Source organism: Primulina huaijiensis, chromosome 9 (assembly GCF_012295235.1).
Source record: "Primulina huaijiensis isolate GDHJ02 chromosome 9, ASM1229523v2, whole genome shotgun sequence".
In the NCBI taxonomy this organism is placed as follows: domain Eukaryota; kingdom Viridiplantae; phylum Streptophyta; class Magnoliopsida; order Lamiales; family Gesneriaceae; genus Primulina; species Primulina huaijiensis.
In genome coordinates this window covers 464,895-491,543 of record NC_133314.1, presented here as the reverse complement: position 1 = coordinate 491,543, position 26,649 = coordinate 464,895, and the positions used below count along the sequence as shown (strand labels likewise).

General features: G+C 35.1%; 4 protein-coding genes and 1 pseudogene across 8 annotated transcripts; 3 read left to right on the top strand and 2 right to left on the bottom strand.

Moving 5' to 3' along the window:
• Positions 1–207: 207 nt before the first annotated feature.
• Positions 208–6,485, top strand: LOC140984404 (uncharacterized). 3 transcript variants are annotated; one of them, XR_012176612.1, is made up of 6 exons: positions 208–597; positions 762–817; positions 1,472–1,526; positions 2,753–2,833; positions 2,913–3,153; positions 6,192–6,485. XR_012176612.1 is itself a non-coding variant. In XM_073451800.1 (6 exons), exons 1-5 carry the CDS (start codon positions 378–380, stop codon positions 3,132–3,134), a joined length of 639 nt encoding a protein of 212 aa, XP_073307901.1. In that variant the 5' UTR covers positions 211–377; the 3' UTR covers positions 3,135–3,153; positions 6,192–6,485. The 3 variants fall into 3 exon arrangements, 2 of the variants coding, with proteins under 2 accessions (XP_073307902.1, XP_073307901.1); XM_073451800.1 differs by having other exon boundaries at positions 211–597; positions 2,908–3,153; XM_073451801.1 differs by lacking the exon at positions 1,472–1,526.
• A 446-nt stretch (positions 6,486–6,931) lies between these two features.
• LOC140984403 (uncharacterized) lies at positions 6,932–11,540 on the top strand. The gene is made up of 7 exons (XM_073451799.1): positions 6,932–7,463; positions 8,364–8,568; positions 9,265–9,466; positions 9,593–9,786; positions 10,080–10,233; positions 10,328–10,492; positions 10,852–11,540. The coding sequence occupies exons 1-7, from the start codon at positions 7,289–7,291 to the stop codon at positions 11,308–11,310; spliced, it is 1,554 nt and encodes a 517-aa protein (XP_073307900.1). The 5' UTR covers positions 6,932–7,288; the 3' UTR covers positions 11,311–11,540.
• A 573-nt stretch (positions 11,541–12,113) lies between these two features.
• Positions 12,114–20,238, top strand: LOC140983766 (DNA-directed RNA polymerases IV and V subunit 2-like). Of its 2 annotated transcripts, none has more exons than XM_073450896.1 (8): positions 12,114–12,274; positions 12,957–13,469; positions 14,270–14,482; positions 14,805–15,682; positions 17,130–17,427; positions 17,950–18,897; positions 19,101–19,372; positions 19,473–20,238. In XM_073450896.1, exons 2-8 carry the CDS (start codon positions 12,957–12,959, stop codon positions 19,972–19,974), a joined length of 3,624 nt encoding a protein of 1,207 aa, XP_073306997.1. In that variant the 5' UTR covers positions 12,114–12,274; the 3' UTR covers positions 19,975–20,238. The 2 variants fall into 2 exon arrangements, with proteins under 2 accessions (XP_073306997.1, XP_073306996.1); XM_073450895.1 differs by lacking the exon at positions 12,114–12,274 and adding an exon at positions 12,299–12,498.
• Positions 20,239–20,409: 171 nt separating this feature from the next.
• Positions 20,410–22,219, bottom strand: LOC140983767 (probable WRKY transcription factor 40). Of its 2 annotated transcripts, XM_073450897.1 has the most exons (5): positions 21,963–22,219; positions 21,779–21,844; positions 21,334–21,594; positions 20,985–21,101; positions 20,410–20,849 (listed from the first exon to the last, which is right to left on the bottom strand). In XM_073450897.1, the coding sequence occupies exons 1-5, from the start codon at positions 22,041–22,043 to the stop codon at positions 20,493–20,495; spliced, it is 882 nt and encodes a 293-aa protein (XP_073306998.1). In that variant the 5' UTR covers positions 22,044–22,219; the 3' UTR covers positions 20,410–20,492. The 2 variants fall into 2 exon arrangements, with proteins under 2 accessions (XP_073306998.1, XP_073306999.1); XM_073450898.1 differs by lacking the exon at positions 21,334–21,594.
• A 2,194-nt stretch (positions 22,220–24,413) lies between these two features.
• On the bottom strand, positions 24,414–26,261 carry LOC140984972 (CBL-interacting serine/threonine-protein kinase 5-like; annotated as a pseudogene).
• Positions 26,262–26,649: the final 388 nt, after the last annotated feature.

The window sequence follows — 26,649 nt, the reverse complement described above, 5'->3', positions numbered from 1 at the left end:
TTAATAGATAAATGAATTTTATTCAAATAATTTAAAAATTGGATTTAAAATAACATATATCTTAGTTTTATTTTAAAACTATTTTAACAATTTTATTAAATTTGTCTGATTAATAAATGCATATTTAAAATTTATCCAGATAATCAAATATAGTATATATAAATTAAATCCATCATTTTAAATATCTCATTTCAAACGGATCTTAAAATTATTTTCTGAAAGAGGAAATCGAAGGTTTTACATATGCAGTAGTTGTATAGATAACTTTTTTGTTGTGCTAATCGACGGATTTTGTTCTCCGAATTCTTCGTACCATTTTTCGAAGACACCCTCAGGAAAAAGAACTCGAATTTAGTCGCAAGAATAGAAAGAGAACGATGGACAGCGGTGGTAGCAGCAGTGGGGGTAGCCATAACGTGATACCCGAATCAGTTATGGAGGCTGTGAGGAGAACATCAAGAAACGTTGAAGATGTGGAAGCGAATCTGGAAGAGTTCCTGTCCTACTGCGATACAGAAACCCTTTCCCATTTAGAGCATCTCGAAAGAGCAAATGTCCTTTTGATGATTGCCAAAGCCAACACCACCCTCTTTGCTTGTATGCAGATCATGTTTCGCCATTTCATTCATGTTTGTTCAAAGATTAAGCATGCATCGTTGATGTGAAGTTTCAATTTTTTTTATATCCTATTTTTTGTATTACAATGAGAGTTATTGAAAGCGATTCTCTAATTATTATTTTTTGATTGGTGTGGTTTACAGTGAGGTTGAGGTGCAAGGGCGTGGACCCAGATGATCATTCTATCAAAAGAGAATTTGTATGTTTCTTTTTATCGCAGCCAATGTTGAACTCCTCCTCCCATACACTCAACCTTTTTGTCTTTTGTGGTCATGGTGTTTAATTTGATGAAACTCCCTGATTTGATGTTTTTCATCATATGCTTAGTAGATAAATATGTTTCTTTTCGTTTCTTCATGTAGTTGTATGTTATAATCGTTTCCTTAGTCTTTATTATAATTTTTCTTGTTGGTTACACGAGCTCTTTAGTTCTGATAGCCATTGCATGTTAAATAGTTCCCTATGAGGTTTGGAAGGGTTCTTGTTCCTCCATAGATGATTAATGCGTTAGCCATTCATGTTATCTGTTATCAGTCTCTCAGGGATGGGATGGAAAAAGTTCAATTACTTCTTGCATTCTTGATGACCTATTGACTCAGATAAATTATTACAGGTCTTCCAGTTGGAGTGCTTGTTTTTCTTATTTATTATTTTTCTTGTAGTCACACATGTGGATTTGCAAAATTCCAAATTAATTTATTAAAAAAATTAGTGGTGGTTTTCTTAATTGTTTCTTTTGTGTATGATTTTTTGATTTTTTAATGCACACTATTTCTAGTATTGGTCTTATCGGATGCGAAGTTGGTATTGTTATTTATCTTTGTTTATTTTTTCCTGTTTGCAATGAATTTAGGAGAGATTGAGCTTGTATGAGGAGAAATTGAAGCAGTGCATGGACTTGAACAAAGGTATACATAAACTTCCTTTCATTCTCAAACATTAAGACATTAGGTAGAACTCTGCTCACATTTTTCCTTTCGTTGTATTGTTGTTTTGAAAACATATAATTAAGGCTTTTGTAATGTACAAATAACCATGTTACCTTTTTCAAGCATAATTGCTTATGGTATCGATCATAGTTATCAATGCAAAGACAAGGGCCTGACACAACTAGGTGCAGGGCACAGCCAGATGTGGCTTAAAAAGCTTTAAAACTCCATAACCAAGAGAAAAAGGGAACCCACCACAATCATTCAAAACTCCTGCAAATATACCTCCCCTATGTGAATGTGTGAGAATCTTAGAAAGAAAAGCTAACAACCTAACATGGAATATGCAAGAATTGTGCGAGAATAAGCTTCTTGAATGAAAATGTCTTGAAGAAAATGTGGAGTAGCATCTGTATTTAAAAAACTAGAGTAGTTTTATGTTTTTCAATTTGTCACTCATGACTTTTGTATTTTTTTTATTCCTGACTATCATCGACATCGCCCAAGAGATTAATTAGAGTGTCGTATAGCTGTTTACACGTATCATGCATGCAAAATTTTATTTGAATCAGACATTTTCATCGATCTACCACTAATATTTTTTTGGATTCCATACATCATGATTCGTGGTTTACCTTGTTAGATAAGCATATTGATAGCAATTAACACTCAACTTGGAGTTCTTATAATATAAGTGAAAATATAAATTTAAATAGAAAAATGAAGTGAAATGAATATTTGAGAATTAATGTTGTACATAAGAAGGAATATTATACAAACTAATAAAAAATTTATTTATATGCCTGATTTTTTGTAAGTATAGTTTGGATGCCATATAATAGAATTTTCTCCTTATACTGATATTTTAAAATGTTATGTATTTTTGTGTTTCTCTTCGTTGTCACACATCACCTTGCGCTTTGCGCCTATTGCACTCTAAATGATCATGGTATTAGTTACTACTCATCTAAGAAGTCAATGGGAACTGCTTCCATCAATTCTTGACACCTTTATTTCCTTCATGTGAATGTGAAAGTTAGATTGTATGGTATATTGTCTTGAAAATTATTTTTCAAGTCATATTTATGTACAGTGAAATTGGCACTTTCGTGTGCACTATATCTGCCATTTTGGTATTACGATGGCTAATGTTATCTGTGAAAATGGCTTTACTATCGTTGTCCAACTGTCGCTTGTTTTTACAGCGCCTCTTCGACCTTCAACAACCATTAATCCCCAAGCAGCTGCCCGCTTTATTGATCATTCATTGCCTGATCTTTCTCGAGGTATATGATTTTGTTTTTATAGAAATGTAACATTCATGTATAGTTGTCTTTTGTGCAATAAATCGATTTTGCAGAGCAGAAGCAGAGTATGAGGGAAGTAATTCAGGGGGAGAGCCGAAGGATTAACTATTTGGAGAGAAATATTCAAAAGAAGAGAAAATATCAGGCACCGGAGAAACAATCTGTTCGTTCTGAAGCTCAGGAATTCCTTGAGAAAGCATCACGTGAACTTCTTGGTGATAATAATGTTACAAAAGGACCTTTACAGTTTCAATCTGAGGATCCCGAGGACGAGTCGTAAACTCTAGATTGATCCTCTGGTAGACTTGTGTTTTTTCTTCTGCAGTTTTGTTTGATTTTGCTCATAAATGTTATCTTTTGACATGTGATTTCACTGTCATGCGAGAAACGTTTCTTGGTTTTATAGTTTTCTTTCACAAATTGTGGGTTGTGTGATCCCTGAAAATGAAAAAGAAACTTGATTCTTTGTTTGGTATCTGCTGAAGTTCTACGGTGAAGTAAAAGAAAACTAAAGAATTATTAGACTTTCTTCTATGTTTGGTTGGTTTTTATGAATCACTTGTGTATATTATTTTTGTAAGTTCAAAATGTTCTCTAGGCATATTTGGCCATGCTTATTTACCATCTACGTATACCATTATTTATCTGATGTTTATTTAAATTCTCTTGAATCTCAGAAGAACTTATCTGCAAATTTGTACTTGTACTCTGTTAAAAAAATTAACATACAAGTTGTATTATTAATTATGATCGAAAAGAATTTAGTGATATTATTTGCATACTTATTAATGTGATATTTAAATTAGAAATCACCATTATAAGTCAATTAAAGAATTTGAAAGAATGTTATACATGGTTATTTTTTGTATGTAAGTTCATCAATACAAGTAGATGTTAATTAGTCTGCATGGCTTTTTTGTTGATTATAATTTTAATTTTTTTAAATAGAAAACAGGGAACTGATGACTCGTAGCTCGTTTTACACTAAGGTCCTAAGTTTGGGAAGATGTCTCGAGTTCAAGAGCCAAGTTTAATAACCTTCTCCCCTAACTACAAAAAAAAAAAAAAAAAAAAAAAAAAAAGACGACAAGGATATGTAACACAATCAATGATATGATGAAGCAGATAGAAAAGGAAGCAAGTAGTTAATATTTTCCCGTAACTCTTTTTTTTAGATTTTTTGCATGGCGAGTTTTGTGGCAAAGTGGATCCAGTGGGAAAATGAATTCCAAACTTTCCTGAAATCAAAGTGCTCCACACAAGCCAATAACCTTACTTTTGTGTACTTCCCAGACAACCAAGCAGGGACTTAGGCTTACCGACCTGACTCCACTAGATATCGTCTAAAGTTTGCATAAATGTTTTTTCGTAAAGTTTGAAAAAGCCAATTTCACCGAAGGATGCTAATTGACAGCGAGGCTACAGGCATGCAATTATGAATTTTATCATTTGTTGATAAAATACTTGGAGTTGTTTGATTTCAGAGTTATATATTATAGAAAATGTTGTGTGACTTTACAAAGAAGCTACCTCTTTCATTTACATTTGCATAGCGCCTGAGATGTTAGATTCTACTGTATTGATTAGAGATATACAAGCCATGCTACCACCATAAAATTTCGAGTTATAAGCAGAACTCTTACCAAGTCGGTGTAATATTCTGTCCACTTCTAACAGTTTTTATTTTGATTTCATGTTAGCAACTTCTATCTTTTGTTTAGGTGCTAAATTTTTTTCTCTATTTCATCATGAAGTTTGTGGTCAATTTGGGAAGGGATGTGTGGTCTTTTACTTAAACAGTTCAATTAAAATGGTTAGGATTTTACTGCTCGCTTAAATATTCCAATTGTTTGACATGTATTACACGGTTTTACTTTTCAGGCTATTATCGGTTAACGCCTTGTAAACTCGTGCATTTATGTGGTTTTGTTCACTTACAAGTGCCACCTAATATGCACTCTGATATTGGTAATTGAGACACCACTGTCCTTGACAGTTGAATAAACCTTGAACAATTGGTCTGCTGATTACACTCCTCCCCTTTTCAAGTACTTGATTGCCAACTTTAATTGATTCTGCCCTTGGAGTCACCATAATACTTCCAAGCAAATGTAGGGAGAGGGTGTCGGTAGCAAATTTTCTGTTGCATTTAGGTTGAGATAGTTGATAAGTTTTTAGCCCTCTGTGGAATAGCTGAAACAACTTTTCTAATTGAAAACTATTAATGATATCTATAGCCTTAGTCATTTGTAATTGAAATGTGTTTTACACCGCGCTTGTAAATATAGTTTTGGGTCTTAAAATATTAATTTCCCTAAAGTAAATCACTAAAAGGATTCTTCTAAATACATTGTCTCATCTGTGTCTACTTATTTGCCAACTTTGTATCATTAAGATAGTATTTGCAAATGCTTTAAAAATTTTATTATGGACTTTCCTATACAAAGTTTTGCAAATTTATAAAGAATAAGTCCATAATGATTTAAACATTTGCGAACACTACTTAAGTCATTCCACATGTAGCTTTTGGGATATCATAAGACCATTGATGAGATGTTTATAAGTTCAATTTCATGATTTCTAGTGTTGGAATTATTGATAGTGGAGTGCACTGAAAACACGGGAGATTATATGTTGAACTGGGTGTAATAATTGTCTTTTAACACTCACAGGACACCTGGCCTAATTATGCATAAGATAATTTTGGGAGAGATTGGTTCTCTAGTCAGGGCTAAATGTCAAAAATTGTCAATATTTCATATTTTCATAACCATTTGAGTTTAACGTGGGAGATATAAAGTGTTCTCTATGGTTTGATCTCTTATAGAGACTGCATAAATTTGGTACTGAGTTGAATGATTTAAATGTTGAGGAGGATAGTAGTTTTCTTATTTGAACTTTCAGAGGATTTTTACATAAAATAAACTTGAATTGCCTGGCTCATCCCTTCATATTGATATAACTTTCTTTTACAGTATCTCTGTAGGATCCTTGTGGAAAGATAAATCCCTTCTTTTCGTCCTCTTTACTTCTACTACTATCCTCATCCTATGTCTTTGCTACTATTTGAACTCAAATACAAATGAATGATTCCTCTATTTCGACAAGTGCTCTCTTGTTTTTCGAATGATTTGGTATTGAAAATGGGGAACCTCAATCACTCGGTGGATATTTGCTTTTGTTGCTTTTATGTGAATATAAGCTTTCATAACATCAAACCATCACATTATTTGATGTGTAGATCTGTCGCTCATCCACTAATCCTAATCCTCTCTTACCATTCTTTGATTGTTATTCTGTATCGCTCTAGCTCTTCTGACTACATCTCTCTTTGCAGGTTCACACGACTTCACGTTGCCGGTTATCATTTGTGAAATTCATGGTAGATTGCTGTTGCAAGTGATCGCATATGTTCTGGCCCTATCCCCAGGCGTCCTTCCGTTAGAATGGCCGGTTTTTTAAGTAACTTCGTATTCCTCTGCAGTCTCAAACATCAGAAGACATTAATATTTCTTAGGCGGAACAAGATTCTAGATTATTTTGCGAATATCACAGCCACTTCTGATGATCCTTGCAGTTATATAATGTACTTTATTGGCATATTCCTTGTATTTGATCAACATTCAGTTTCTATGCGTCTTATACAAGTGGCTTTATTTGTTATGACTTAAGATGCTATTATATTTGTCAATTTTTTTTTAGAACTATATTTGGCATATTGATTTTCTTGATTTGGCATCTTCTTTGCAAGGGAACGTGCTTAATTATTTTCTGATTTTGGTTCACTATTAATTTGTTTCGAAAGATGGAATTTTTACTGTTTTCGTCATAAAACTGCACGACCGTTTACTTTCTTTTCGAAATGTAAGAAAAATTGGCTCATATTTATCATATTGGAATCTAAACTATATTTTCATTGCATTATATATAAAAATTATGGCATAATCTTCTAGAGATGAAGGTGAGGTTGGTACCTAGAAAATACTTTCTCCTTCAATGAGTGTTTTGAAGTGCTTTTTCATTGTGTTTGAAATGAAAATTGAAGCAAAGATGCTAAAATTTTATTTATACATTTTTTTTTGTATAATTAGAGTAACTATTTGTTATAATTGAGTCTAAAATCGTTTCAAATTTAAGATTTTATTAATTTTGATGTAAATTGGCCGTAAGCAATGGTTCTAAAAAAATTTGGATTATAATTGAACTCCAGTCTCCAAGCAAAGATAAAACTCGAAAATTTAATCATGGCCTGAGAAATAGAAGTATGTGAATCGAGGGACGGAGGAAATTTATCTGCACATTGTTATGGATAGCTGAAGCCGCCGACCATTTACAAAGTTCAAGAAAAAAAGAAGCATCTGTATACTATATACATAAATATATTTATGTTTCGGAGACGTCGAGACTTTAGCCATAATTGGGAGATCCAAGAAAATGATGAAAAATTTAGCAGTCCCTCTATTTCTTGTCATTCTTCCTGTTTGGTTCTACTATTCTACCGCAGAACTTCACTTTTCCTCTGACAATGGCGAATGCAAGGCATGGCTGGTTCAATCAATCCCAACTGATATGCCCCATCTTTCTCGTGTGCCTGGTGTTCTTTCCAGTGGTAAGTTGACTTTTTGTACCTTTTCTTATTTGACACAGTAGGAAAAAAAAAAGGGATATTTTAACCTATGGTGTTTCTGGTTTATTGATTTTTAGTTTGGCTCTTTTCACTTTTATTGTTGAATAGTGAAAAGGTTTCTTCATGTAAATGAGTTTTTGGAATGGACTATGCCAAGCTGAGATTTGGAGAACATAAGAGTTAGCTGGTATGCTCAAGCTGATGCAAGTAATATTTGCCAAGTGCAAATTGTGAGATTGCAATTACTTGTGTTAAAAAGCAAAAACATTTTGGGTTGATTTAGATACTGCCTGCTTCATTAATTTAGGAAGGTGTTTGTAAAATTGTAAAACAACAACTACAATGATTACGGTGCATAATTGAAACAAAGTGCTACTCTAATAAGAAATGGAAAATATCTCAGCGTCCCTGGAGAGCTTCTCCGGTATACCAAGTCCACACTGCTGTTAGAAGGATTATGATAATGGTAGGAAGTGTTCGTCAGAAAAGCGATAGTCCACAAGCACCGCAGAGTAGTCAGTTTTCACAAGATTTTAAGAATGACTTACACACCAACCCTCCACAATTGTTTATAGATTTGGTCTATAATGGGTTACAATAGTATCCTTTAGTAACTTTGATAAATCATTTTCGGTAGCAAGAATGGAAGCAGAGTAATTTGCTAGTCAAGCTTATCGTGCATAGTCGTGCTTGATTGGTTCTATAGAAATTATATTTATTAAATTCCTTGCTTTGTTAGTTTCTCACCGAGCTTACATGAGTTATAAATTCCTTTACACGCATTTGCACCTGCTCGGTCATAGGGACCTTTCAAAGATTCCTTGCTTCTTGGGCACTATTTAAATGTGACCTTGGTACTTTTGTTTCATCTGATTGAACCAGCTGACGTGTTTCGATGGTTGGCTGGAAATTCTTCATGGAGCCTGGACATAATTGCACAATACTGGCAGTTGATTGCACATCCGCAGGATCCTCGCTCCGGGGATTATGGATACTCAAAAGATGAAATGCAGAGATTTGGAGCTAATGAAGGGTTTGAGGTCTACAAAGCTTTGGAAAGAGCTGCTGATCGTGATATTAATATTCGGTAGGTGTATGTGCTGATGTACATTTTGGGGGAAATACTGATATTCATTTCTGTATTCTTTCTGATGGAATCACGGTATTTTATGAATCTTTATAATTAGGGCCTACCCTACTTGCATCGTTTGTTTTTTGCTTGGATATATCAGCTAATGGCTACTTGTTTGCAAATGAGTTTGAAATATCTCTAAGCTTCTTGACTTTGTCTTCAAGAAAGCTTGTCACGACCTTTAATTCACTCTCAAGCCTGAAATGAATTCTGAATCTTGGCCAGTTGAGCTAACCTGCGTGTCTCTGAGTGGATTCGTGAGCCTCCAATTATGATTTTTTTTGTTGTTTTTAGCCATAAGAACTACTTTCTTATTTTATATTTTTACACGACTTTCTCAGCATAAGCACACGCTAAAAGTTTTAACTAGTTCCTGGATGTTCAATCCTGTATTTGAACCATCTTCTGCTTCTTATGATACTTCGTTCTCAGCGTTGAACTAAAATGCATGGGCAAAAACCATCTTCTGCAGCAATTTAGCCTAGTGATTATCTCATGAAGTTCTTACTGTATGATGCTTTTGATTGTAGAAACATCTTCGCATGAAAATGAGATTATAGCAAATTTTCTTGGGGTTCTCAATTATTAAATTCTTTGGTCAAGGAAAAATCTTTACTTTTCTTCAATCATTGTGAACTAATATCAGTTCAGATTTTTACAGCACTCAGGAGTCTATCCTGATTATACCCAGGAACCAACTATGCTTGCATCAGGAAGACCAAACGTGAAGAATGTAACTTTACTACTTAGTGATTGGTGGGGATCTGGTATAGTTCATGCTAAGGTCTGGATTTCGGATCGTCGAGATATCTATATCGGATCGGCAAACAATGACTGGAAATCTCTAACTCAGGTACCGTGAAATTTACATCCACAACAAATTTTCTTATATCCACCAAACAATATCTAAAGGTGCTACGATGTGAATCATTATGTTTCTGTATCGTTGAGTTAATGTAGGTTATCATATAATATGTAGGTAAAGGAACTTGGGGTTTATCTTGTTGGCTGTCCGAATATAGCGAAAAAAGTCGAGCGCTACTTCGACAACTTGTGGAAACTAGCCCATCTAAATTCGTCAGCTTATACCAGTTTAGTGCGGGATAAAACATGGCAGACCATTCGAAAAGTTCCGTGTTGGTCGCATTTCCTCTATGAGAAAGAGAGGTGCAGGTATGTTGGAAAATAAGCATGAAAAATAATTTATGATTTTCCTTTCTTGTTCTATGACAAAGCATAATAGTATCGATAAAATTTTCTGAAAAAAATCTCATTTCTTGTGGCTTCAAAGACCGTAATCATATGTATATAATTTCCCAGAAATTGTCTTATGATTTGCAGATTTTGGACGTTGATTTAAGTGTTATCATGATGTATTCATTATTGTCAAATCAGGAATAATGCATGTAAAAAAAAACTTGCTACTGACTTGTTCATGTAATTTATTCTGCAATGTTTCTTCTCAGCTCACCTCTTCCTAAATCTGTGGATATCAAGCACGTAATCGGCTATCCCGAGTTATCCGACCCTGATATGTTTAATGTTACTGTTAGAACTCCTGGATTAAACCATTCAAACCCAGAGCCTCAATTCAGTTATCTTTCGTTTGCTCCACCAGAGGTTTTAAATTTGCGAAATATTTCTTAAATCATTGGCCAGCCTTTGTATCTGGTCCATTTCATGCATTGTACTTATCCACTCTCCATTTTGACAGCTTTTGTTTCATAAGTACCAAACCGATGAACAAGCCTGGGTGGATACAATCAAATCTGTTGGAAATGGAGGAACGGTTAGAATAAGTACTATGGATTGGCTTGGTCAATCACAATACTTGGCTCAGACTGTGTATTGGTCGTCCCTCTCTTCTGCAATATCCGAGGTAACTTTCAGTATGTAAGTGGCAATTATGTTATTTAAAAGCTCATTTTCTTTCCCATTTCCCTTGTTCCTTTTTCTTCCATATTTACCTGGTATCTCCACCAAAGTGCTGAGATTATACATCCCTTTTAGTGGAAGACCCAGGATTTGACTCAAGGAAGGGGATTCATTCAATATTTCAGCAAAATTTATATTTATATTTAGAAAAACTACAAATAAAATTTTAAATTCTTCTTTTTAATCATCCTTAGTTGGATTTGCACCTATCCCTTCGGTGTTACCACACTATGTTGGGGCTAGTGTTTCCATGTTCGACCTCAAAAGACTGGTGTTAGATGTGTTCCATGTTCTTGGTTTTAGGTTGTCTACGCGAAGCATGCGAAGGTACAGCTATTAGTTGCATACTGGGCACATTTCATAAACAACACAGATCCATACCTAAAAGATCTCCTCTACACCAACACCATGTACTCTTCTTCAAGATACAACAAATGTTCTGGAAAAGTCGAGATAAAATATTATATTGTTCCGGGATACAATCTAACTGGTCCTGCCATCAGAAAGGGCTCAGCAACCGGAAACATATACCCCGGCTACACACGTGTCAACCATGGAAAATATGCGGTAAGCGATGTTCGAGCCCATATAGGGACCAGCAATCTAATATGGGATTACTTCTATACCACGGCAGGAGTCAGCTTTGGGACTTATAACTACGCAATCGTGTCTCAACTTCAAGAAATCTTTGAAGCCGATTGGAATTCGCCGTATGCAGTGCCAGTTGAGCCATTGGAAAGAGGTCATGTGTATTCAAGCTGATGGGATTTCGATCGCAAGACAAGTGATATGCGCTAATACACATACATCGACAGGATATGTGTATTTTTTTTATCAGTTGGTTCATTCTAATGGAAGATCTATGGTGGTTGGTTGGTTGGTTCTCTTTGTTGTGAAAGAGTTGGAGCCACAATTAACATGGATTCATTCATCTTATGTTACATACGATTTGGTTAATTTGGTTAAATGTCAACGTAATAATTACAAATCAATGTTCATGTACTGCATCATAGCTATGATTTCAAGCTGGACTTTGACCGTGTTTTCAATAACTTATTTTAGTGTTTTCAAACTTTTAACTAATATAATATTTAGAAATTGTATATAAAAGTTGAGAAATACTTAAAATAAGCTCGTAAATAATACCTTAATCTATGTAATAAGGGAGATATCTATCTCAGTTATTATTTCATTATTTTTAAAAATGTACATTTGATTTTGTAAAAAAATTAACTTTTATTGATCCGTATATATTTTTGTAAAAAAGTTTTCTAGACACATAATTAAATGTGAATTATGTAGATAGCCATTGTCGTGAATTTATACTATTTCCGAAATTCCAAATTTGCTAAAATGTTTATCTACCACTATATATGTGTATTTTCATAATTTTCCTTATTATAGGATATATGGTTTTTAATTTCAATCATGATTAATAATTAAAATATTCTAGAAATTAATCAATTGAATTGGAAAATGTGTTTGTGGGCAATATTTCTGTCCAAATCTATTTATTTATTATTTCATTCTCAAAAAAAAAAAATATCTATTTATTTATTTTAGAAAATTAATTCTCTCTTGTGATCTAGTCTCTACCCTACTCCTCACTCGTGAGCCAGTGGACTTAGTCGACAGTGCTTTGATTTGTGCAGCAATTCTCGACATTAATTTACTTGCCTCTGCACCAAGATTTTTGCTAGTCTCCAGCAAGTAAAAAAGAGAACGGGTAAAAAATTTCTGTCCTTTTCGCTTCCTTTTCTCTGTTTTTTTTGTGGGTTTTTTGTATTTCGAGTCTCTTGGTTCTTCTCTTGCCGGGGCAGCGTTTATTTAACTAAATATTTCCATCGCCAAGATAGTTTGACTGTGTGTAAGTCGGGTGGCTAAAAAGAGGGGGAAAGTTTCAAAACGCTTCAGAATTGAAATATTTGGTTACCCAACAGTCAGACTTAAGTAGGTTTCAATCTCATGTTTTTCATATAGTGTAATTTCGTTTTTCGTTGTCGTTCAAAGGTTTATGGGTCTTTGTGAAATGTGAGTTTTGGGTTTTTTTTTTTTTTTTTTTGAGAATAATGGTTTGCAAAGTGAATTGCATGTAACCTTTTTCGCTTGTTATGTGTTTTGAAGGCGTTTTTTTTTTTTGTGTGTGGAGATTATTAATTTTTCTGGAGCATGAGTGAATGAAAGTGCTTAAGCTTTGTTTCAAAGCTTTTTCTATTTTAATTAGTTTCTGTATGCGAAGTATCACCATTAGAGCTGCTCACCTAGCTCTTTGATTGCCTTTTGCAGAAGACCATTAATGCTGAACCTTTGTAAACGATTACCTAAGTGGATTTTGAAAGAAAATTTGAGTTATATAGGTCGGGGATTAACAATTTTTATGTTTTTTTTTTGTTGTTATTTCTAAACAGATGGGTGGATCGGATTTTCCGAAAGCTGGACCTAGTGGCGTCAATGAGAAGTTTTCCAATGGCACCACCAGAATGGATATTTTCGATGATATAGACTTTGTATGTTCTGATTCTGAAGATGATGATGTTGGCAGTTCTTTTCAAGAATTAGATGAAGGGTCGTTGAAAACTTTCTGTAAGAAGGCTTCGACCGCCTTTTTTGATCAGTATGGGCTAATTAGTCACCAAATTAATTCATATAATGACTTTGTTAAGTATGGGATGCAACAATTGTTTGACTCTATTGGTGAGATTGTTATCTCGCCTGGGTATGATCCATCGAAAAGGAGAGATGATGGTTGGAGGCAGGCGTCTCTCAAATTTGGAAAGGTCACCCTTGAGAAGCCTATGTTTTGGACTGGCGATAAGTTTTCAGCTGATGGTGGGAAGGATTATTTGAATTTGTTGCCCCGGCATGCACGTCTTCAGAATATGACGTACTCATCCAAGATCAGAGTCGATGCTCGTCTTGAGGTTTGTAAATGGGACCATGTTTATGTATTAGAGTATGTCTTTCTTATTCTGATGACGTTGTGGACTAGGGTTTATGCACATTATTTTTTTTATTTTCTCGTTGATCATTGCTTCTTGTATTTTGTTGGTTGAATGCTTCATACAATCTGCTGGTGATCAGGTTCATCTTGGAGGTTCTATTTGTAAGAGAATCTATCTTTTGTCTGGCATTCATTCACCCCAAAGCTAATTTTGACCAACATGTTTTTTCCTCAAGTTTTCCTAATTGTCTGCAAATTCTATCCTCTACACACACGTTATAGTTCTAAAAAGTGGATTTAAAAAATTGTTCCTTCATTGTGTTGCTTGTGCTAGTTCTGTGGGATATCTCTGTCATTTTATGTAAAACCTTTGGTTGTGGATAAATAATGAGAATTTTTTTCGTTCGAACCAGCATTCTCAGGGTCGATAGATGATGAGCATAGATACAGATATTATATGATAAACTAATAGTATGTATTAGATTTTTTTTTCTTTTAACATTTTTATTCTACATTCTTTTCAGTTTTCCTCTTACTGTATTTGGTTTCATCTTCTGAAATTTTCATATAACATTTTGCATGATCTACATTCTTAAGTACTGTAGTAGTTGTAGCTGTCAAACAGATGATTTACTGTGTCGATTTTGTACCTAGTTTTTCAAGTTATTGAAACAAACACAAAATTTTACCGTCAGATGATGAGGCAGCCAGAGTTTTCTACCTCCTAAAACATTTATGTATCATATTTTATTATCTTATTATCATTTTTTAACTTTTCAGGTTTTTACAGAAAATCTTGCTAGCAGTGACAAGTTCAAGACTGGTGTACAACAACAAGTTGAAAAAACGGTGCTAAGTGTGCATCAAAGTGACATTCTATTTGGCAGCCTCCCGGTAATGGTGAAATCAGATTTGTGCAATGAGAAAGGAACTGAGAAAATGGATTGTGAATTTGACCATGGAGGATATTTTATTATCAAGGGTGCTGAGAAGGTGAGGGTTTAATTTTATAGTGGTTTTCTGTATATTCCTTGCAGTTGTTGGTAAAGTTCAAACATTGGAGTTTATAGTATCAATTAAAAACAGAATGCTGTGGTAGGTCTAGATTTGTCTTAGTTAATGTCTTTTATCCACACCAATTCACCCTTTAAACTGGCCACACCAGTAATAGAGCAACAAACTCACGAGCTTTATATAATTTCACTTCTCACCATTTACTTACCAGTTACCCATTTTATTGATGACTTAGAAGTGTTCTTCTGTGACCAATGAAGTTCATTCGATTGCTAATGCATTATTTTCAACATTTATGCAGACATTCATTGCACAGGAGCAAATGTGTCTAAAAAGACTGTGGATAGCCAAAGATCCAAATTGGTCAATTGCATATCGCTCAGTTGCCAAACGAAAAAAAGTTCACGTAAAGTTAGTTCCAAAAGTGGAGCACATCAGTGGAGGAGAGAAGATCCTTTCAGTTTACTTTATGGCAACTGAAGTTCCAATCTGGATTCTGTTCTTTGCCTTGGGTGTTTCAAATGACCTAGAGGTTGTAAAGTTGATAGATCTGGACATCGAAGACTGCAGGGTTGCAAATGTACTTGTTGCATCAATTCATGTTGCTGATAAAAATTATGAGGGTTTCCGTAAGGCAGACAATGCAGTAAATCACATCAAGAAACTCATGCAGGGTTGCAAATTCCCACCGACAGAGTCCGTGGAAGAATGCTTTAAAAATTATTTCTTCCCTAACCTCAAAAGCTTGGGGCAGAAGGCTCGGTTTCTGGCATACATGGTAAAGTGTCTGTTAGAAGCTTACATGGGACTTCACAAAGTTGACAGCAGGGATGATTTCAGGAACAAGAGGTTGGAGTTGGCTAGCGAGCTACTTGAGAGAGAATTGAGAGTTCACATAAAACATGCTGAGAGGCGCATGGTGAAAGCCATGCAAAGGGATCTTTATGGAGATCGGGAGATACAGTCAATTGAACACTACTTGGATACTTCAATAATCACGAATGGTCTTTCCAGAGCTTTTTCTACTGGAGCTTGGTCACATCCTTACAAGAAGATGGAGAGAATTTCTGGTGTTGTGGCTACTCTAAGACGAACAAATCCTTTGCAAGCAACTTGTGATATGAGGAAAACACGCCAGCAGGTTTCATACACAGGGAGGGCTGGTGATGCTAGATACCCGTAAGTTTTCATTCTTATTTATCTGATTTTAGGACTGGACTCTAAAAACATTGATGCGTTCTTTAGGAAACTGAATTAGGCTTGTTTGTGTGACTTGAGTTGCAATTATTGCTACTTTAATGGTTTATTTTACTTCACAGTTTTTCTGTTTTCTGACTTTCTTCAAACATGCTATTTGCCAAATTAACTTCAAAAGATACAGCTATCACAAAGTCAAATCTTTGCTCTCTATTTTTCCTACAATCACCAGAGTTACTGCACGACAACTATCACCGCCCATTTCAAAATTTTCACACATGCTTACCCACGATGATCTCCAAAAAAAAATTCTCAAGAGATGCTGATCAATCATACACAATAAATGCCCCAATTAGGCGATATGGGACCATAACAAATACACACATTAACTGAGAAAGAGGAAGACCGAAGATCTGGTTAATAACTATAGAATAGGATAAATTCATTTAAATATGGATGAGGATATAGTAGGGGAAGAGCACAATGATGTAGGGGAATAAATATAGCGGATCCTAATTAGTGAGATAAATGCTGTCTTCTTGTTGTTTTTGTATGCTGATCAGACACAACTTTTTATTGTATCTACTGTTGTCATTTTTGGCGGTGTACATTTCAACATGTCTCTTTATGATTCTTAATTGCTTTGCTTTTGTCAGTCATCATGCTATTGTGTTAGAGCTAATGATTTTTTGTCACTCTCTTGGCTGCTCGATCCTTGTGTTGCTTTGTTTCATTGGGTTATTCATTATGCTAGTCCCCAAACAAAAAACGTGAGTTGCGGAGGCATGCTTTCTGCATCTGTAGCAACTGAATCCTGTTAAAGATCCTGTATTGCTTATGCGTGTGTATTTTGATTTTTTGTTTGTTTCTATGCATTGTAATTTAATAATGGTCGTGTTGGAAGCAGTTGCTTAACCAACATATTTTTCCTTCTCTGGCTGAGTTTCAATTTCCCACCAAAACTGATACTCTGATTTGTTTTCACTATCCGAAAAAGTTACTTTGTTTTCAGCATGGCCTGTTTTACCTTTGCTTCACTATGTTTGACCTACTTTATCCTTTTAGAAAGCAGGTGTTCTTTTTGTTTGATTTCAATTGGTGCTGGGGGTTTTCCTGTATACTCCATTATGAGCGTGGAGCAGCATTGTAAAGGAGACATCAAAATTTATTCTTGTTGCTTGTTTGCTTTTGACTTTATTTTTTTTATAATACCTTGGTCAAATTCTCTTCTGCTTTGAAAACTGCTTCTCATGCATATGTTGGTGCAGTTTGTTACAGGGAAACTACATTTCTTAGTTTTCTTTTGGCCAGGTGGGGCGCACGTGTTTTTCTTATCATTTGAATCTTGTTTTCATTAGCATTCTAACTATTTCTTAATATCTCAACAAGAATAGTAGAATAGCTTATGATTTGTTGCATTATGATACAGCCACCCATCTCACTGGGGTAAGATTTGCTTCCTTTCTACACCTGATGGAGAAAATTGTGGACTAGTTAAGAATCTAGCAAGCTTGGGTCTTGTCAGCACTAATGTATTGGAAAAGGATGGTCTTCTTCGAAAATTACGCCAGTGTGGAATGGAAAATTTGGTTGATGATACTTCAACATCGCTCAAAGGGAAGCAAAAGGTTTTGTTAGATGGAGATTGGGTTGGAGTGGTTGAAAATTCTGCGCCATTTGTTGTTAAGCTAAGACGTAAACGTCGCAGGATGGAAGTGCCTCATCAGGTTCATCTACATTCTATACTTATTTTGTATTCCTTGGAAACTTTAAGTGGAAAATCGGCTGAAATTGGCATGCCACAACATGTCAGCAAATCTCATTACATGCAGGAACTTGGATAAAAATTGTCTTCAGTGCCTTGTTTGGTTTGTGATTTCAAATTTGATTCCAATTTATTCTTTGCATTTAATTCACTTAATTCGTAATAAAGTAAATATGATTGCTAAACGGGACTATTTTACCATGCATTAATTTTTATGGTTGCTGTTACCTGATTGGTACCTGTCACACATGAGGTGTTTCAAGTTAAACAAATATCATGTTTGCATATATTATATTTAATCGAAAGTTGTTACTGCTTTAATTGCAGGTTGTAGTGTCCTAATAAATAAGGAAACTCGTTTTCCTTTCTTTCCCCCATTTTCTTCTGTAGCATGATATCATTTGATGTGATGCTGACTGTCTGGCAACATGCTTTCATTTGTCAGGTTCTGTTAGCAAACTTTTCATGCTCTGTCCTCTTGTAGGTTGAAATTAAGAGAGATGAGCATCATTGTGAAGTGCGCATATTTGCTGATTCCGGAAGGATACTCCGGCCTCTTTTAGTTGTTCGAAATCTAAAGAAGATTAAAGAAGTAAAAGGAGATTATACATTTCAAACTCTATTAGATAATGGAATAATAGAACTAATTGGACCAGAAGAAGAAGAAGATTGCCAGACTGCATGGGGAATTAGATACCTTTTCACCACTGAAAAATCTAGGCTACCTGTGAAATATACACACTGTGAGTTAGATTGTTCGTTCTTGTTAGGGATAAGCTGTGGAATTATCCCTTTCACGAACCACGATCACGCAAAAAGAGTTCTCTACCAGTCTGAGAAGCACTCTCAGCAAGCAATTGGATTTTCTACGACAAATCCGAATGCCAGAGTTGATACTAATTCTCATCAGCTGTATTACCCCCAGAGGCCACTTTTCCGGACGATGCTTTCTGATTGTCTCGGAAAATCATCATATTCTCATCAGCAAAGGGGAATGATCCCACACCCCGAGTTCTCTAATGGCCAGTGCGCGATCGTGTCTGTTAATGTCCATCTGGGATACAACCAGGAGGACTCGATTGTGATGAATCGTTCATCCCTGGAGCGTGGAATGTTTCGATCTGAACATATTAGAAGCTACAAGACAGAGGTTGAGAGCTCCGAAGGATTAGGGAAAAAGCTTAAGCCTGAGGATTGTATAAGCTTTGGGAAAACACAGAGTAAAATTGGACGGGTAGACAGCCTTGACGATGATGGCCTTCCCTTCATTGGTGCCAACCTCCAAACAGGCGACATAGTCATAGGAAAGCATTCTGAATCGGGGGTTGATCACAGTATTAAGCTGCGACACACTGAAAGAGGGATGGTTCACAAAGTCGTTCTTTCTGCTAATGATGATGGAAAGAACTTTGCCGTTGTATCTCTAGGACAGGTGAGAATTCGCCACAATTATGCCACTATTGGATTGCATTTGATGTGTTTTTGCTGTCATGTCTCCACGTTTGTGAATACAACCTAGTGCTACTCCAATTTGTCACAGACCTATTTGGCCATTTCGTTCTTGTTTGCATTCTCTAAAATTTCGTTATACACTAGTATTATCATGGTAGTTATGGCGTAAGGATGACTGTGCAGGTTCGTTCTCCATGTCTTGGTGACAAGTTCTCGAGTATGCATGGACAGAAGGGTGTTCTTGGGTTTCTGGAGTCGCAAGAAAACTTCCCTTTTACGAAACAAGGAATAGTCCCAGACATTGTGATAAATCCTCACGCATTTCCCTCCCGACAAACTCCTGGTCAACTTTTAGAGTCCGCCTTGGGCAAGGGGATTGCCCTGGGGGGTGCACTAAAACATGCCACCCCATTTTCAACACCATCAGTTGAAGATATTACAGCTCAACTTCATAGGTATCATCCGATATGTAGGAGAATCGGTGTCTGTCCCACGTAACATTTTATGTTAATCAATTTATATGTTTGGATATATCTAAGAACATTTAACTTGCAGGCTTGGATTTTCAAGATGGGGGCATGAAAGAGTTTATGATGGTCGGACTGGAGAAGCAGTTCGTTCCCTGATTTTTATGGGCCCAACTTTCTACCAGCGCCTCACTCACATGGCCGAAGATAAAGTGAAATTTAGGAATACAGGGCCAGTCCATCCACTTACCCGCCAGCCAGTTGCGGATAGGAAGCGATTTGGTGGGATAAAATTCGGTGAGATGGAACGCGACTGTCTATTAGCTCATGGTGCAGCTGCAAATTTACACGAGCGCCTCTTCACCCTGAGTGATTCCTCTCAGATCCACATCTGCCGCAGCTGTAAGAACGTGGCCAACGTAATTCAGCGCCCAGTTTTTGGTGGCCGGAAGATTCGTGGTCCCTATTGTCGGTTCTGTGAGTCGGTGGAAGATGTAGTGAGGGTCAACGTCCCATATGGAGCGAAGCTTCTCTGTCAGGAGCTGTTCAGTATGGGAATCTCTCTCAAGTTTGATACCGAGTTGTGCTGAGGCCACCTAGTTTCTTAAAAAGCTACTGGTAGTATCCTTTGTCTGATTATCTTAATCTGGGTTTCAAGATTCACTTTTTCCTGCTGTATGTTTCTTAGGAACGCTTTACGTTATAGCTTCATTGCATCTAGAAGAAAAATTGTCTCGCTTAATGTTTCTCAGGGATGTCTTTTCCTTGCATGAAATGGTGAACAATATGTATTTAACGTGACTGCGTTTTCGCGGCCTTGCTCTTTAAATTCGATTCCCGTTTCATTTCTTTTAGTATCAAAATCTGCATGAGTACGTTCAGGTAGTTTATATCACGTATCTGGACGCTCGCCTTGTTACATACTCCTTTTTGTATTGTTTACCTTTCAAATCTGTATTCTTTTATTAGGATACTAATGTATATTTTGCATGATTCGATATCATAATGTATACTAGCAGATGCCATATGCATAATGAATTTTTTATTCCAAAATTAAAAATCATTCCATTTACTATAAAACCAACCCATGAATTTGTAACATTTCTAATCATGGCTCTGGTATTTCCTCGTCTAATATCCTTCCTGATATTGCTGAAACAAGTGCAGCAGTGAAACCTGGAATTCTTGTCAAAGAATAAGCCATTTGATCCACAAAAAATTCTTGGATTTCCTTGCTCTCACAATTTACTATAGCCCTCTGCATTTGACTGTGGATTATAGGATCTCTCAAATCAGGACTTGCTGTAGGGACTGTCGCGTAGTCGCCAGAAATCGAGCCTGGAGATGAAACTCCGTCTGTCTCAGATGGAGAGGAAGAGTGGTGGTGGTGGTGGTGGTGGTGGTGGTTGTGTTTGCCTTCGTATGTAACAACCAGAAGGGATGGATCATCTACACTTCTCTGCACCTACAAGTACACAGTAATTTCCGAAAGCAATATCTCAATTAAAATTCAAGTGAAATTGAATGTCATGACTAAATACACACAAAATTAAATTAGATTGTAATTTCATAAATTTAAAAAAAATTTATATAAATTCACCTTCTTCTTGACTGAGCAAATGGGGGCAAAAGAGCACTTATAATAGGCCCTTGGAGATGGATTATCTCTTGTCACCTTTTGCCCATATTTTCTCCATTGATACCCATCCTTCACTACCTGTAAAAAAAAGTTACCAATTTTGCAAAATGCAGTTGAAATTTCTGGCAAAATATTTCATTTTTTTTAGTTATAAAAGATCACGAGTTCATGCCGAGTGTACTCGCTCTCAATGAAAATAAATCAAACAAATTCACTCATATCTTTTTAAAATGTTTTTAAGAATTATCCACAAATGCAAATTTTAATGTTGGATATAACAAAGTTTAATTTAGCATCAAAATATTCTTACTAGGCTCATGTCCGAGGGATCAACGCTCACTAAAACCTTTTTTGAAGCATTTGGTCTGATCCCTTTTGGCCAACATTCTTCGCAACAAGCTTCATGATTATAACATTTCTTTTTGACAAAATTCGAATCGTCGAGCTTCCTCTTTCTCGAAAACTCCTCCTCAGAATTAGTTTGCTTTCGCTTCGAATCGTTTTGATTTTTGACGAAATTCGCAACCATATCATTCAGCTTCTTGTTTTCAGATTTTAATCGATTCAACTCCTGAATCAGTTTTAGTTTATGTGCGTGAAATTAATATTACAAACCAATATACATATACATACTTAGTAAATAAATAATTAAGAAATTTAATCATAATATAGAGATTATATTACATAATACAAAACATTACACGAACAGAAAATATAATTTAATTTGCAGCATATAATATGATGAGAGTACATACCTCAATATCTTTCAATGACAATCCTTTCTCATGATCACCATTAAAATCATCTTCAAACTCCGAATTCTGATGGAAAAAATAATTAAATTCATACATTTTTAACATTCCCATTACGAAAATCAAATGAAAAAAATTTAAAAATATATCTTTTTATTTTTTTGCCAATTATAATTATATTGCGTACCGAATATTCATTAGGGTTCTGCATGGGGTTTGCGTTGAGGTCGATAAAACAGTTCCCATTTAACAAGTTACCCTTCTCCATTCTATCAATAACAATAAGCAAGAAATTATCTCGACTCGATCGATCGATCGATTTGGCTCGGTATCGATTTGAAGGGTAACCACAGCTAGAGCTCAGCTCTTTGCAAGAAGATCTTGTGAATAGATCTAAGATGAACAATTCAAATGTTTCTCTTGGGGATATATTGAACAAATGAATTGAAAATCTGAAAGTAAATAGGAATAATTAATATTTATAGACTTAGACATTTTACAATTCTCGAAGCTAAAGTCAAGTCTTTTTAATTCTATCTAAGGCTTAATAATTATATATATATATTATTGGGGAAAATTTCCAGTAATTTCTCCGGACGATTGATCTGTTCTCTCGAAGATGTCCACGTTCTACAATATGTATTTGTATTTGTATTTTGGCTAAGGTGGAAACCTTATCTGATAAGAATTCTATATTTTTCGAAGAAATTGTATAATATGTAATAGACCGATATTATATGCTATTTTGAGATGTGAAATCAGAAGATTACTTCGACTATAATTTAGTTTTTTAGAAAGAACAAAGAAAATTTTTGGCTTAAAACTAATCATATATATATATGAGGTTTATTCGCGTAACATGTGTCATACATGATAGTATCAATGTCAAATAAATCATATAAGATGAATTTAATAGTTTCAGACTGAAGAAAGATCAAACTTTGAAAAGTTCTGTGATATAATTAAAATTACAATTTTCCCTAACAACGTCGTACATTAAACATGCCATTTTGAATGGAAGAAATCATTTTATTAACATCCATCACTTGAATTAGATATATAATTTTTTATGAAATATAATTATTAAGAATGACTAATAACTAACTGATTGTAAAATAAAAGTCGGACTTTTGTAGTTTTTAAACACTATTGTGGTGGACTTTCCGACAATATCATGGATTAGGTACTACAATTCACAATAATAATAATAATAATAATAATAATAATAATAATAATAATAATAATAAAGAACCTCATTTAGTGCAAAATATAAAAACGTTGATTTTTTTTTCCTAATATCATATATAATTTCATCTAATATTTTGTTCGAGTTCTAAAATAATTAGAGTTATACAAGTCTTTCAATTTATTAATTTTTCTCATATTATGTTTATCTCATCTCATTAACCAAACAATTTAAAGTATTTATTTTAGGCTATGTGTTGTGTTGTAAAATGAATTAACAAAATAAACTCCATATCATATTATATATGGATTTTATTTATGCCATTACTTTTGGCAAAAATGTGTTTCATGTTAATTTAATAATATTTATATATAAATAATTTTATTATTTGCAATATCAATATTTTTTCCATTTTTCATTAGGGCAAAAACTTGTGTGAGACGGTCTCACGAGTCTTATTTTGTGAGACGTGTCTCTTATTTGGGTCATCTATGAAAAAGTATTACTTTTTATGATAAGAGTATTACATTTTATTTTGAATATCGGTAGGGTTCACACGTCTCACAGATAAAGAGTCGTGATACCGTCTCACAAGAGACCTACTCTTTCATTAGCTAATAGTCTCGATTCTAACTTATATTATGATTAACGCACAACTCATATGAGACTGTATTACGTGTCAATTTTATAAGGAAAAAAATCATATCTGATTCGATCCATCAAAAATATTACTTTTTATATCAAAAATATTAGTTTTCATTTTAGGTATTGACCGAGTCAATCCATCTTGTTGATATAAATCCGTGAAATCGTTTTACATATACTTACTGTTTAATTCAATGACAAGAAATAAAAAATTTGCGAGTTCTTATTTTATTATTTTATCTAATTATTTATGATTAAATTTTTTTTTTATTTATATCGATATATAATATAGATATACATCCGCGTTGGAACCGTGTGCTGCATGTCTGTACTAAAGAAAGAAGTCAAGCGCATTTAAAGTAATTTGTTTGGTAATGAATGGACAGTCAATCCGATGTCGTCACCCACTATGCATGTACGCTTCGACGCAAGCACTGAAGGAACGAACATTAGATAAGCCACTACGTCAGAAATTACTTTTTATTTTAGACATTAACTGAAATCGTAGATATCTAATTATCGAAATAGACGTATTTGATTCCATGACGTTGGGCCATCAAGACAATGTTGGGCCCGATCACTTGGGCCTTAATCCATCGGGCCTGACCGAACAACCGACCTCACTACATGATCTATATCTATTTACATAACGAGTTACTAGCTAATTATAACAAACATATATTATTTTAATAAATATAATTTGTTGTGCATATATACTTCTTGTTTGTGGTTAAAATTTACAAAGTCAAAAGAGTTACATTTATTTAAGCATTACTATATACAAATCATGCCGTGGACTTATAATTAACCCTCAATCCATTACATCAAAAGAAGAAGAAAAAAATCCCGTATATAGCAGCAATTCAAGGGGAAGGCATATTAATTTAAATACATTAATTTGTTACCCTAAAATGGGTGTTAATTAATAATTACTTGAAAAATAAAATAAATAAAAATTGAAAATTATTGCTTAGAACATTCTTCACTAAATAAAGGGTCACCTTGCCATGTCCAAACAATGTCCTTCAAAGCCGGCCTAAATTCATCTTCACGAAACTTAGTGTACTCCAACGTGTCACCCAAAGACTTCGAAAGCTCGACCACCGTCACCTCCGGAGCCACCTTAAAAACCTCGGCGGTTAGAGATAGTCGCCCCTTTCGACCTTCGGTTGTCCCTAACAACCTCAGCTTGAAATCCTTCACCCTCGCAACCTTAAACCCTAGCTTCTTCGCCACTGTCTCCATCTTTCCCATGATAACCTTGGCCGAACATCTCGACGCAAATGTTGACCCCACCTTCCGCTTGTCCTCGAACATGCTCGACAGGTCTAATCCCGTAGACATCGAGGAAATTAACTGAAAAGCGTTGAGGAAAGCCGGCGAGGACGGGGACTTTTTGATCGTTTCGTGCATAAATTTCTCCTCTTCATCGCATTTTTCGAAGATAGACTCTTGCATGGAGAAGGCATTAGGTCTCGTGAACCCTTTTCTAAACCAGTGCGTCCTCATTATACCTTGGATCCCGATCCTTCTACCAGGGTCCGCAACCAATAACTTGGATATAATCCTTTTTGAATCCGTAGAAAACCATGGCGGAAACTCGTAACCGGCTCGAAAGATCTTCTTATACATGATAGAAAGATTCTCATCTTGAAATGGAAGAAAACCCGCCAATAGAACGTATAATATGACGCCGCACGACCATAGATCGGTCTTGGCTCCGTCGTATCCTTTCGTCTTCAAAACCTCCGGTGCGATGTACGCCGGCGTCCCACATTGCGTGTGAAGAAGACCATCTTTACAACGATGTTCGTACAAGGCCGACAACCCGAAATCGGATATTTTCAGATCCTCATTCTCATCGAGGAGCAGAAATCGACAGCGCTGATCAGCTGCTGAAAGTACTTCTTGGCCGCATCCTCCTTGAGCCGGCCGCGCGCCACCTTAGCGAACAGCTCGCCACCTCGAACATACTCCATGATTATGAAGATCTTGGATTTCGTGGCCATTACTTCTTTGAGTTCAGCGATGTTTGGGTGGCGCACTAAACGCATGACTGAAATCTCCCTCTTGATCTGCTCCATCATTCTTTCACTTCGTATAACCTCGTCTTTCTTGATAACCTTAATCGCCACGCACTCGTTGGTGGTTAGGTTTTTTCCGTTGTAAACTTTAGCAAATGTACCTGTCAGTGATAGAAAATATGGAATCATAAGTTACATATGTGAAAATTTTGAAATCCAGACGTCTGCATGTTGTGTATATCGAAAATAATGGAGAAAAATTTCGAGTTCGAATCATATAAATGGTGAGATATCGATCTAACAAAAAATTCTCATAGTTATTTTTAAAGCACTAGCTACGTTTTAAACATTATTATTATTGCAGCTCTTGTCTTAAAACATTACCTTGTCCTAAAAGCTTTCCCATTTCATATTTCTCAAACAGTATTTTCTTGTCCTCACCCATTGAGCTAACAACAATATGAATCAAAAATTCTTGAACTGGGATCAGTAATTCAGTTCTAAATTCTTGATTTCGATATCGAAAAAAATGATTGTCGGATCTAGGAAATTCAAGAGAATTAATCAAGAAATTAACAGGAGATCAAATACCATAAATGTGTGCTAAATACACGCACAAAAGACACGTAAGTGTGTGGAATAGGAGTGGAGTTCGAAGGATACTTGTAGCTCTTGGTTGTGAATTAAATATTGTTATTTCCAAAATAAAATATAATAAATCGAAGTTATGGATAACATTATCTAAGTTATGGTACTTCGAAGTCACGAGCAAATTAAATATCAAATATTAATGTCATCTCATGATTATTTTGAGAGGATGCTGTGTTTAATGTTGGTAGAAATTCGTTATTTAAATAAGATATATATATATATATATGTTGTTATTTTTATTTTTATTAATGAGATGTCACTCATCTATTATATATATAATTTGAATATGTTTCATCACATCTAAAAAAATACGTGTTATCACACTGATGACAAAATAGATATACAACGTATCAAAACTGTTTACATGC

Excerpts from the sequence above, each read along its gene's own strand:
- LOC140984404 (XM_073451800.1), top strand. The coding sequence starts at position 378 with ATGGACAGCGGTGGTAGCAGCAGTGGGGGTAGCCATAACGTGATACCC. Across the intron at positions 598-761 it reads CAACACCACCCTCTTTGCTT|TGAGGTTGAGGTGCAAGGGC; the intron begins GTATGCAGATCA and ends TGTGGTTTACAG. Across the intron at positions 2,834-2,907 it reads ATTGCCTGATCTTTCTCGAG|AGCAGAAGCAGAGTATGAGG; the intron begins GTATATGATTTT and ends TCGATTTTGCAG.
- LOC140984403 (XM_073451799.1), top strand. The coding sequence starts at position 7,289 with ATGATGAAAAATTTAGCAGTCCCTCTATTTCTTGTCATTCTTCCTGTT. Across the intron at positions 8,569-9,264 it reads GATCGTGATATTAATATTCG|ATTTTTACAGCACTCAGGAG; the intron begins GTAGGTGTATGT and ends ATATCAGTTCAG. Across the intron at positions 10,234-10,327 it reads TTTCGTTTGCTCCACCAGAG|CTTTTGTTTCATAAGTACCA; the intron begins GTTTTAAATTTG and ends CCATTTTGACAG.
- LOC140983766 (XM_073450896.1), top strand. The coding sequence starts at position 12,957 with ATGGGTGGATCGGATTTTCCGAAAGCTGGACCTAGTGGCGTCAATGAG. Across the intron at positions 14,483-14,804 it reads TTATCAAGGGTGCTGAGAAG|ACATTCATTGCACAGGAGCA; the intron begins GTGAGGGTTTAA and ends ACATTTATGCAG. Across the intron at positions 18,898-19,100 it reads CCGTTGTATCTCTAGGACAG|GTTCGTTCTCCATGTCTTGG; the intron begins GTGAGAATTCGC and ends ATGACTGTGCAG.
- LOC140983767 (XM_073450897.1), bottom strand. The coding sequence starts at position 22,043 with ATGGAGAAGGGTAACTTGTTAAATGGGAACTGTTTTATCGACCTCAAC. Across the intron at positions 21,102-21,333 it reads ATCCCTCGGACATGAGCCTA|GTAGTGAAGGATGGGTATCA; the intron begins GTAAGAATATTT and ends TTTTTTTTACAG. Across the intron at positions 20,850-20,984 it reads TTTGCTCAGTCAAGAAGAAG|GTGCAGAGAAGTGTAGATGA; the intron begins GTGAATTTATAT and ends GTGTACTTGTAG.